The following is a 12,168-nucleotide window of genomic DNA, read 5'->3' as shown; positions in this document are numbered from 1 at the left end:
CAAGGCAGTTGGGTAATAAGTTTGCAGCTTCGTTTGTTTATATCTGCAGCTGACAGCTTGTTTTCCAGCAGCTACTTCATTGGTACAGTCTTGAAAAAGCCCAATGGCAGTATCATGTGAGCTGGATGCTCCACACAAAGAAGAGTTGTTTTCAAAATCAAAATTATCAAGAGCAGTAATTGTAAATCCTTACCTGGGAAAGTGTCTTGGAAGTGGTGTGCGGTAGGATTCACAAGATTTTACAGCATGAGCTATTAACAAGTTTATGCTCCGTTAGTAGCTCATTATAACTTGTTGATACACAATCCTATTCATTGAAGTGATTATCTCTCTGCTTTTGCACTTGTCATAGATTGCGTGGGCTGTCGTCATGTGTAGCAGAGCTTTCTTTTTGCAGTGATGTAATTCATAAAACATGATTTGGAAAAGACAGTACATTTGCACAGCATAAGCCTGCCTGGTCATGTGTCACTTCTTCGCTTATGTCTTCAAAGCCATAATCAATGTTGTCAGCTTCTGTTCCGAACTCAAGGACTTTAGCTTCTAACAGTTTTGCTTTTCTGATAATAAACAATGATGTAAAAAACGTTAAGACAGCATCAGGCATTCTTGTTGACTCCCATGTTTTGCAGAACTCTGGTGCATCACAAAATGTGTCATTATGTCCAAAATCTAAATCTTTTAGGATGTTTCTTAAAATGGTTCCTGCTGATTTTAATGCATCCTGTGATCTTATTTTGGCAGCAAGAACTTCAGGAGTCAAACGAGCTGAGAACACCATAAGTGGCTATATTCTTTTTGTTAGTCTGACAAAAACGAATTTTGCCATTGTACATTTTCACCAGAAACATCTTAATTGTATTATTATGGATCAATACAGTTTCATCAATGTTGACCATTATACAGCTGCAAATACATTCACCTCACTGTATGTATCAGCTACTCAGCTAAAAACGTAATCTTGGAAGAAACTAGCTACAGATAAAAATATGTTTGCCCTTTCAGACTCACAAACTATGTACTTTGTTCTTTCGTCCTTTGGCCCATGTTCTGGCTAAACCACAGATAACACATTGAAGATCCTCTGCTTTTTGATCGGTTGTTGGAGGTGGAGAAGGGGTAGACATCGATTTTCTAAGTGGATGGGCATTGTGTTCTTGTTGTGATTCACTGGTTTCTGCTACTTTTTTATATATTGTTTCAGGCTTTTTTCCAATGTATACAACTCGTAGCACTTGTTGTTACAATGATAAAATATTTGATCTTCTCCACCCATCAGTTTCAATCTATTGTGAACTTCGTCTTGCTGTATTTCTGCATGGTAAGGTCTCTTTTGTCCAGCTGCCGTTAATGTTAGCTTTTCATCTGAATTACTTTGGCATATGACACATTTTTCTTTGTTGAAGGAGCCCTACGATTTTGTAGTTGGTAACACTCTGTCAGGACGTAAAGATCCGCTCCTACTACCTGCTTCGCTCTTGTTTACTAATTTGATTCAACGGAAACCCTGAAACAAAAACAATATTAAAATGACGAATATGATGGCTCAAAACACATTAAAGAGTAGAAATTTTAGAATATGGTGGAAGAGTTGCTCTAAAGAGTTATTTTTTGTCTCTATAAGACTACTTAACCCCTAAAAGCTACGTTTTGAGATGAAAATGAAGTATATAGATGTAATGGTTCCTGAAATATTACATAATTACTGCAACACATTAGCCAGTTTTAAAAACTTCATCCAGAATAATTCGGCCCGGATTAGCAATGTTTTTCCAAGCTAAATTACTTTTCTAATGATACAAAAAACACAAATAAAAAATGAAAATCCCAGGAAAACAGTTGATTAACGGAGGTATAGCAAGGGGCCAGGAATATATATATATATATATATATATATATATATATATATATATATATATATATATATATATATATATATATATATATATATATATATATATATATATATATATATATATATATATATATATATATATATATATATATCCGCTCCCAGGTTCCAATATATATATATATATATATATATATATATATATATATATATATATATATATATATATATATATATATATATATATATATATATATATACATATATCCGCTCCCAGGTTCCAAATTTGTTTGAAAGAACCACTCGGACACCTCGAGTGCTTTAACTTGAAGCACTCGAGGTGTCCGAGTGGTTCTTTCAAAAGATTTGGGAACCTGGGAGCGGATATTCACAAAGCGCCGGCTTTGGTACTCGGACCGCCCAGACAGCCTTGGAATCTCTCCTGGCACTCGTGGAGCGAAATATATATATATATATATATATAGATAGATATATATATATATATATATATATATCTATATATATATATATCTATATCAAAAGTCCCAAAGTAGTAGTGCTTTCAGATCACAAAACAAACGCGACTCCACTGCAACTCCAAGGGTGTTTATTCGCCTAACAACATGTTTCGGCTGCGGACAGCCTTGTTCACGTATACATATATATAATTATGCTCAGCCATGCTTCCTCATCATCTAGTCAGTCCTGCCATATAGTTTATTGTTCCATTGCCAGATAACTGCTTATTTTGGTCATAGTTCCAGGACCGCTTCTTCTTGGGACTTGCATTCTAGAGGTCAGTTCTTAAATCGGAATCACAGAACTCCTTCACAAACACCTTCCACTTTTTATGCCAGATTTCAGTTGCTTTGGCTTTCATCTCTGGGGGCATTGCGCTGTACCTAGAAATGAGGAAAAAAACTGGTCAAGTCTAATCTTGCAAAACAGGATTTCTCAACAGCAACACTTATGGTGGAATAAAACACTCAAGTTCATATTTTATCCAGTCTGAATCAAATAGTTTTTTAAATAAAGGTAAACAGAAAAGACAGATTATTATAAATGAAAGTTTTTATTGATGTTATATGTAATCAGAATTAGTTTAAAAAATCATCTGAAGTTTGGTAAATGGAGAAGTGGATGGTGTACCCATTGGTAGAGGAAGTTAGGTTTACCTAACAGGGAGAATTAGGGCTAGAGTAGCAATTGGGCTATCGCCACATTCAGACGAAGTAGTATCTGAGATGGGAAAAAGTTATAGTGTGGGGTAGGGAGCTGTGGTGTTCAGTTCCACGTGCAGTGTTAATACATGTCAAACACTGGTTGCATGAATATGTATTTACCATACAATGTAGTGCTAAGCTACAAACTGGCACACAAGTAGACCTTCAGGAGGAGTCAACGCTGTACAAAGAGCTGACGTCTTCCTATCCCTTTCCCTGTTTCGCATGTTAAGGGAAATGTGTGAACTGGAACATGTCAGCCTTGGGCATCAATCCTGACAACACAATAGCCCCTACCTAAATACCACAATGGGGTAAATATGGTGCTGTGATGAGGCCTGGTGAGCAACTGAAATATGGAGTAGCGTTTAAGTGTTTTGAATTTTATTTTGGATATTATCATATTGAAAATCAGAGAGATTGACAAGATATAAGGCTGTTGATAATTAGAATTACATGTTTAAAAAGTCAGTATTAGGAGTCACGTTTGAGCCTGAAGAAAATAAAGGATTTCAACTGGCCTACGAAATGGCACACAAGAAGAGTTATAACATCAAAAGAATTCTCTCACAGTTCCTACTCAAACAAACAGGAGAACAATACCTTAATCAAAAAGTAATTAAGAAAGGACTGAATTTACTTGAGTACATATTCCAGAGAAATTAAATAATGGAACATGTGGGTATTACCTTTAATTGAATAGACATCTTGGCATGGACTTTGTGAAAACAAAAGGAACATAAACCTCATAAAATATCAGGTAATTTTTATTTATAAAAAGTAGGTTAAAGTACTGCTCTAAGAAAATTGATGATATATGTATACCATGTAGCATTGCAGTATTTTAATATAAATGTATTGAAGTGATTTTTTCCTCCTTGATAAAGGAGTACCCATGCAACAAATATCAGTTTAAGTGTGTATACAAGGTTTTAATATATCTTGAAGTTTAAAATCTTCACTTTATGATCAAAATACATGGATAAGGAGATATTGTTTAACTGCATACGTTATTTCATTCCTGAACTGTTTGTGAAAATGCAAATGTATCAATGCTCATCTAACGTTTGATAAAATTATGAGGCCTTGTATGTCAACAAGCTCATGAAGACAGAGTTTAAGGCCTGGAAATAAAAAAGGGGTTAAGAAGGAGCAGATGGTGGATCAGGTGGGGAGACTAGAGTGAAGTACAAAATTGTCTCTCCTCAAGGAATTCTGAAAATATTTCTGCTAGTGAGAGACCCCATTCAGCATGTGAAAGTAAGACAAATTGTGAGTGATGTTGTGTTCATCAAAAAAGGAACCCATACAGGGCCAGACTGGCTGTAGCGGGCACCGGGCTTTTCCCCGGTGGGCCGCTAGGGTGGAGAAGTGTGGCTCAGGGGTTAGAGGCGGCAGACCCAGAAGCTGAGATCGGCCCTGGACCAGGGTTCAATTACCCGCCTCGGCGGGTCTTGGGCAAAAAAATTCCACGGTCTCGATAATTCTCGCTCCCGTGCCTTCCCGACTCATGGGTTCACACTCTGCGACTCTGGGCAATAGCTTGCTTAATCTCCACAACGGCCCCTCGCGGCGGGATGCCTGGCTTTCACCTTGTGGATACCCTGCCGGGGTTATCTCACAGGGGAATACCAGGACGGGTTCCCTAAGCAAGCGCTTAGATACCGACCTCGGTCAGTGATTTGCGCTATATAAATACATGTACATATAAATACATGTACATAGGGTGGGGGCCGGTTTTGGAACCTTGGGGGGCCGTTTTTGTTACCGGGTGTCGGCAATATCGGCCTCCTGTAACAAAATCGGCCGATTCCGGCCCTCGCAAACTGCTCGGCTGCACTCCCCCTCACTCCAGGGGGGCTGCTGAGCAGTTTGCCAGGGCCGGTTTCTGTTCCCATTCCGGCACTGATCGCATAATTTGAGTTATCACATTTGACTGAGGTTCAAATAAAGGATCATATTTGTGTGTGCGCTTTTTACACTGATCATCTATGCTATGTTTCCACTTATTCTTTCACCACATTTTTCTTGGGACGATCATGCTATATCATTTTATCCATATAAGGATGTTGTGTATCGAGAAAGACAAAACTCTAAGTTTACAACCAAATATCAGTTTGACCAGAGACTTCCTGGTCAATTTGTGCGGAATATCAATGTGTCTGACACAACGCATCCTAGATGTGGGGCTTCTTTACTTTGGCAACCTGTGTACCATTCTTTAGAATGGCTACAAAGTGCTCAGCAAGTCCAATAGCCTAGAGCCCGAATGGTTTGATTTTGCGGTGATGGAAGCCCGTACATTCAGCAAATTCCGTAAAAATTCGGCCACTGAATGGTGGCCCATTATCAGATTTAACAACTATGGGGATGCTGAATGTTGAAAATCTCATATTTAGAGCAGCAGCAACAATGTCTACATGCTGCAAACAGCAATGACTTCAAGGAATCTGAAACATTAATCAGTTACCATGAGTCTATGTGAACAATGAAATGCATGGTGACTTATCCCCAGATTTACAGGAGTATGTCTGACATTGCGAGAAGTATTATGTGTCCACAGAGCCAGACAGACACGGAAGATACCAAGCCTCTGTTCAGCCATCTATGAATGGAAACCACACCTTTTGCTTCAGCAGTATTTTGGTGACTCCTTAGTGACCCTTATAAGGTTGTTCATCAACTTGCAGGCTCAATGCTTTTGGAAGGATGAGTTGAGTTCTTCTGAGAAACAAAACATTCCTTTGAGCTGCAAGCTGACCCTTTATGTTCTGAAAAGCTTGCAATTCATGGAGACTGTAGTGTAGATGCACCTGATTGACTCTTTCCAACTCTCACCATCATTAAGTATTGATTAGTTCAGCCACTGCTCGAACAGTGAGGTTTTCCTCTGAGGCCTTCACAATTTAGACTTTGTCCAAGGCGAAGGGATGATCGTCTTGTTGAACGTTGTGCTACTGTGCATTTGATGGTGTTGTGCTGCAGTTGTCTAAAGTGAAAGGTGAAAAAGAAATGTGCGGATTTTGATCCTTTCCAAGCCTGAGAATGATGGTTAAACAATATTCTTGCAATCTTAGGCCACACTGTTTGATGTTAGGGGAGTATCTTAACTTGGTGATAAGTCACTACAGTGAAGGCCTTTCCAAAGACAGATGGGAGGCCACACATTTCTTCTGTGTTTGGATGCATTTAGTTTTGGTGCTTGGGCAGCTCGCGCATGCAGTGAGCCGCTTAGGTACATCAGGTTCAAAATCAGGATCGGCCAGGTTGGCACTGAGGTCAACAGGACTGGTATTGACAATAACCTCTGTGTGCAAAATAAGCCATTTTCTCTGCTGGAGCAACGGAGGACCTAATTGTTTCAAATTTGGCCTGACATCACTGGTTCAATCTAATTGTCTGGTATTTTTGTGAGGTCTTTTGCTATTTGAACGAATTGAAGCACAGGCACTATCATATGTTTTTTGTGATTTACTGCTACTATAATGTCTACATGTTATTCTTTCCTTGTTAAGCGCTCTGATACCCACGGGTCTTGTCCGCGCTATACAAAACTCTATAAATAGAATAAATAAATAAAATATTAATTGGCTCTAATTGCTTTTAAATATTTGTTTAGTGTATTACTGCAAACTCCTGATTTGTAAGGCCCAGAACTCTTTATACTCTGGTAATTGGGTCTACACTTCCCTAGTGTATTTACAGACAGATCCAAAGTGTTCACATACTTTTTGTTCTGTTTATTTTATACAATGACATTCATAAGCATTAAAGCTACTAAAAATAAAAAAGCCAGCAGCCAATGATGATTGAATTTCGGGGGTTTCAAACAGCATTGGGGAAGTAATCTCTTCTTCTAAGCAACAATGACTGACACCTGCGCCTTAGAATGTCTGAGGGAGATTGTTTTTTGGTGGTGTCTGTCAAGAAGGGAGTTATGAAGACAATGCACCCAAGTGACAAAGAGTAAATTAAATTGAGACAAATACTGAGACTTACTTCAGAGAGTTTAAAGCCAGTTGCTTTAAGGTTTTCAGGTCGCTCTTCATCCCTCCAATGCCCATGAAAGCTTCATAAAAATCATAAGACAAGCCTTTGGATCCGAAGAAGGGGGGATTATCATTGCTGATCACAATAGGGTGTCCTTGAGCCATGAGAGTTGCAGCTGGGTGGTTCCTTAGATCTGAGACTAGCATCAGAACCTGTAAAAGGGAGAGGGAATGTCTGTTTTTACAAATTTTACAGATTTTTGCAGGATAAGTAGCATGAAGAGGTGTGTTAATTAAAGGGTTGTGGCATTTATGTCCGTACGTGTGCTGAGATTAAGGCTATTTTCTCAGTGCATTTTAGAGAAGAGAGTGTAGAGCTACCTTGGCCAGGCAACCCATTGAAGGGAATTTAGTACAATATGGGTGATAGAAAGAGTGCGAAGGAGTTGATGTCAAGATATCCTAGCATGAGGTTGTGGGCTGGTGGGATGTGTCCCTTACCCTCCCCTCAAACCAGTTCTCACCAAAGTCCACTCACCAAATACCTGCAACCACTGGACTCTCCCTGCCTCCAGTGAGGGTTGTAGCTTCATCACCTTGGACACTTTCGAACTAAGAGAGAGAATGAGTGGTGTCCCAGTAACTGTCAGAACACCCAGGCCTAGTATGAGCTCCCTCCTTTGATTCCAGCTTAGGATGGGTTTTGAAGAACATAATATTTACACTTTTGTGTTGAAATCAAAATGTTTATGAAGAGTAGAGAGTAAGGTGTCAACCCCTGGCAACACTGGTCAACTGCCTCACACACCAGATTCCAGAAGTCTCTTCATCCTCACAGAACATTAGATGAACATTACCCTGGATCATAACACAGCCCCTTCCTTAAACATCAGTAAAGATATAACTATACACATACAAAAATAAATGCATAAAATTATGAAACAACAGCAGTTATAAAAATGAAATGAAATAAAATCTGTTTTTCACTTAACATGTTACAGTACAAGCCTAAAAATCATTGGTCACCCATCACATGCAAAACATTCTCATCCAACTTCTTTGGTTTGTAATTCACTTGACCACTAGTTATTTTTCCTCCCACCGGCATTAGTTTATAAAGGACACAATCACTTGGGGCCCGATTCACAGAATGAACTTAAGACTCAATCCTAAACTTACTAATATTTTGGTATTCACAGAATGCACTTACTACTTTTGGCATTCACAGAATGAACTTACTACTTTTGGTATTCACAGAAGTTAGGATTTTGTCTTAAGTCTGTCTTAAGTTTGTCTTTAGACAAACTTAAGACAAAATCCTAACTTCTGTGAATACCAAAAGTAGTAAGTTCATTCTGTGAATGCCAAAAGTAGTAAGTGCGTTTTGTGAATACCAAAATAGTAGTAAGTTTAGGATTGAGTCTTAAATTCATTCTGTGAATCGGGCCCTTGTTCTTTTTCTTCCCGCCGACATTTGTATCAAATCTACTCTTTTCTGTCTCTATCTTTTCCCATAACCAACACTGCATCTCATTACAAGATGAGACATTCCTAGCGTTCCACCACCTTCCAACATTTAACAAAATCATATTTCCTTTCATCTTCTTTATGCATTTTGGGTTAGACTATTTGGAACTGCCCTTTGTACGAGTCGTCTCCACAACATGTTCTTACCGAATAGCCTTCCTTAAACATCCTCGGCGTTCTTTTCAACTTACTATTATGTCTTTACACATATTGATTCTTGTATCTTTTCATCCTTTCGCATAGATCCTGTTCATCCTGTTATAGGTGGGTCTGGTGGCTCAGAGGACTAATCCTTCCACTACAGGGGCCTGTGTTTGACCTCATGGTCACAGGTTCTAATCCCAGTGGGTCCACTCAGCCTTTCATCCATTTGAGGTCGATAAAATGAATACCATTGAGTTGGGTAACAATATACATCTGTTATTTCAGCACCAAGATGCCCCGTTGCTGGGGTGAATGTGCGCTTCACAATACATGTTATGTTATCAACAACTCCAAAATTCACTCTTTTCATCCCCACACCGCCGATGTGCCAACCACTCTTCCTCTGAGCAGGTGAAAGGATGCTTCCCCTGTAACATTATGCCGTGTAGTTCGGTAATTCCACCATGTGTTTTTCACCTCTTGTCGCCAATTCAACCTTCCACCTATTGCCAACTAAATACACTCACCCAACACATGGTTAAAGAACTCAACAAATCCATTCCTGCACTGGTGATAAACTCGAGTTCTGAAATCCCTAATCCCCTGTTTTTAAAGAAATTATTCAAACTCAGTCACAAATTGTAGACCGTAGCCTGAAATGATTTCTGCTGGACAACCCTCCCTCCTGAACACTTCTTCACAAAATAATATGACTTTACCTCACTCATGAAGGCAACTTCGGGACATTTTGAAAAATAATCTACCATTACAACAGCAAATCCATTCTCATATCCCAAAGATTTGAATAGACCAGTGATGTCAATGGCAATTCTTTCACATGCTCTGTTTGGCAATGTTACAAGCACAATGAGAGTTTCCACCATCATATGAGTTTGATCACTGCATGTGTAAGATATACTATTACGAATAAACCTCTCAACTGACCTATCCATACCAGGCCAATAAAAATGAACCTGAGTTTTCCTTTTCATGGCAGACATGCTCCCATGTCTCACATGTACCAAATCCAACAGTCTATTTCTCAAACTCGTAGGCACCACTAGTCTGTCCCCTCTACGGAGAATGCCATTTTCCACAGAGAGTTAGCTTTTTTTCAGTATGCACCAAATTTCCAATCAGTAATTTTTCCATCACCAGTTGCAGAACTAGATCACTACAAGTTGCTTGTTTTCATTCATCCTCACTAATGGCTTCATCACACACCTCCTGCACACTAGATACCAAACATTCATTGTCATCCTCAACAACATTGTCCTTCAATGCCACGCACGATAACCAATGTGCATTGGCATTCTTCACACCTGGCACATACTTAACGTCAAAGGTGTATTCTAGCAATTTTTACAACGATTTTGCCATTCGAGGTGTTTCTCGAGCCACACTTCTTTTTGGAAACAGGTCTACCAATAGCCTATGGTCATTGCGCAATGCAAAATGATCCCCAATACATATTTCCTAGAATGCTGTATACTCCACCAATACGCCAATGCTTCTTTTTCAATAGTTGAATATGTACCCTCCGCTCATCCCAACGTCCGTGATGCAAAGGTAACTACTCTTTCTACTCCATTCTTGTTTTGCATGGGAAAAGCACTTAACCTGTACGCACTGGCATCAGCAACTACAATAGAATACTGGCATGTGGATCGATTGGTTTTAATGCCACTGCCTTGATGATTGATTCTTTGATTTTCTTGAACACATTCTCACACTCACTTGACCATACAACCTTAACAAACTTTGAATAATATTCTGCCAGACCGTGAAAGTAGCGCAGTTGTCCCTTATCTTTTGGTGAAGGTGCCCTCTCAGTTGCTTCTAACAACTTTATTTTCAGTTTCACTCCTTCCCCTGATAGGGAATGTCTCAAATAATACACCTCATTCACCTCAAAATTACACTTCTTAACACCAATTGTCAATCCGGCTTGCTCCAACTTAGCCAATACGCAGTCCATCACAACATTATGTTGCATGACATCAGAACCCTAAACTAGAGTGTCCTCCTGGAAACACAGCACATTTTTTTGACCTGCCAAAACATCTTGCTTAACCCTTTGGAATATGGTGGATGCTGAAGGCCAGACCGAAAATCATTTTCACAAATTGATACGCTCCATGTGATGTTATGAAGGAGGTCAGATGTTTAGAATCAGGATACATACATTTCTGGTGATAGTCATTCGATAAATCCAAAGTTGAGAAATACTTGGCATCTCTCACTTCCATCAACATTTCATTGATGTTTGGCAATGGATGGCGATCAACCCATATACACTCAGTCAGGTCCCTGAGATCAATACACATGCATAGTTTCCCATTACTTTGCTTGGCCAAAACTACTAGACTTAACTGCTTCAATAGGTTCAATAACCTTCCATTCACACAATCTGTCAAGCTCTTCCTTCAATTGATCCCGTAATGCTAATGGCACATTACGAACCTTGTGCACTTTTGGATTAACACCCTCCCTCAGTACAATGCGGTGTTCAATATTTTTCAAGCATCCCAATTTCCCTGTAAACAATTTTGGAAATTAGGACCTCCATTTTTCATGCTGACTTTGTTCTATTAAAAACACTTGATCGGGATGATCAGAGTCTAGGATCATTCCCAACATGTGCTGTTCTTTCCAGCCCAGGAAGACTTTGCCCTCTTTACTTCATACAGTTTTACCAACAGTGCATCTATTCTTGAACTCTACTTGAGCTGTGAAGCATCCCATCACTGGTAACAGTCCCCCACAATACCCTTTAAGTTCTACATCCGCTGGTAATAATTCAAATTTTCCCACACTCTCCCACAGTGGTTGATCATCAAGTGTGGAAGGTGAACAGGAATCCGCCCACATCCAAATTTGTTTTCCTTTGACTGTCACCTCACACTTTAGTGGACTATAATAAGTTCCAACAGGAGACTTAATATCACATGCAACCATGACTTCCCCACTATTATCTTTCACACAACCTGTTTCAACATCATCTGCCATGTGCTTTGTAATGCCACATCTATAACACTGTTTACCTCTATCTTCAGCATATGTTTTTACCGCATGGAACTAGTTATTTCTCCCATTTTCCGTTTGTGCTACCATACTGACTTCATTCCCTTCTAAATGATCTGCCTTTACTTTTGTTTCGCATTACAAATAATGGGATAACCAAAAAATCGTCACCAGACCTGGGTATAATGCGGAAATGAAAGAGTATTGGTTTGTGACTTATTTATGGAGAACTAAATTCAATCTATCTAGTGTGTGCTGCATTCATATTCAACACTAGTATTTAATAGCATGTAGAGAACCACTACGTACCAAGGATATATTTCAAAGACATACAATGAATATGAAACAGGAGCGCCAGAACAAATGCAATTAAATTAAAGTCCGTTTATTCTATATACTAGAATTAAAT

General features: G+C 39.1%; 1 protein-coding gene across 4 annotated transcripts in view; it reads right to left on the bottom strand.

Annotated features, from left to right (window-relative positions):
- LOC147733978 (adenosine deaminase 2-like) overlaps positions 1-12,168 on the bottom strand; it is a 514,604-nt gene that overhangs the window by 52,269 nt on the left and 450,167 nt on the right. Inside the window, exons 10-11 of one of the 4 annotated variants that reach the window (XM_086952886.1) lie at positions 7,075-7,277; positions 2,442-2,754 (exon numbers count right to left, since the gene is read on the bottom strand). The exons of 2 other annotated variants lie outside the window; for them this stretch is intronic. In XM_086952886.1, the coding sequence (XP_086809012.1) occupies positions 2,643-2,754; positions 7,075-7,277 (315 nt within the window). In that variant the 3' untranslated portion in view covers positions 2,442-2,642. Of the gene's footprint in view, positions 1-2,441; positions 2,755-7,074; positions 7,278-12,168 lie in introns of those variants that run through there. One more of the 4 variants, XM_086952888.1, reaches the window with a different exon arrangement.

This window comes from Lissotriton vulgaris, chromosome 1_2 (assembly GCF_964263255.1).
Source record: "Lissotriton vulgaris chromosome 1_2, aLisVul1.2, whole genome shotgun sequence".
Classification (NCBI taxonomy): Eukaryota; Metazoa; Chordata; class Amphibia; order Caudata; family Salamandridae; genus Lissotriton; species Lissotriton vulgaris.
Note: the sequence above shows the minus strand (reverse complement) of the source record. Positions and strands in the feature narration are given on the sequence as shown.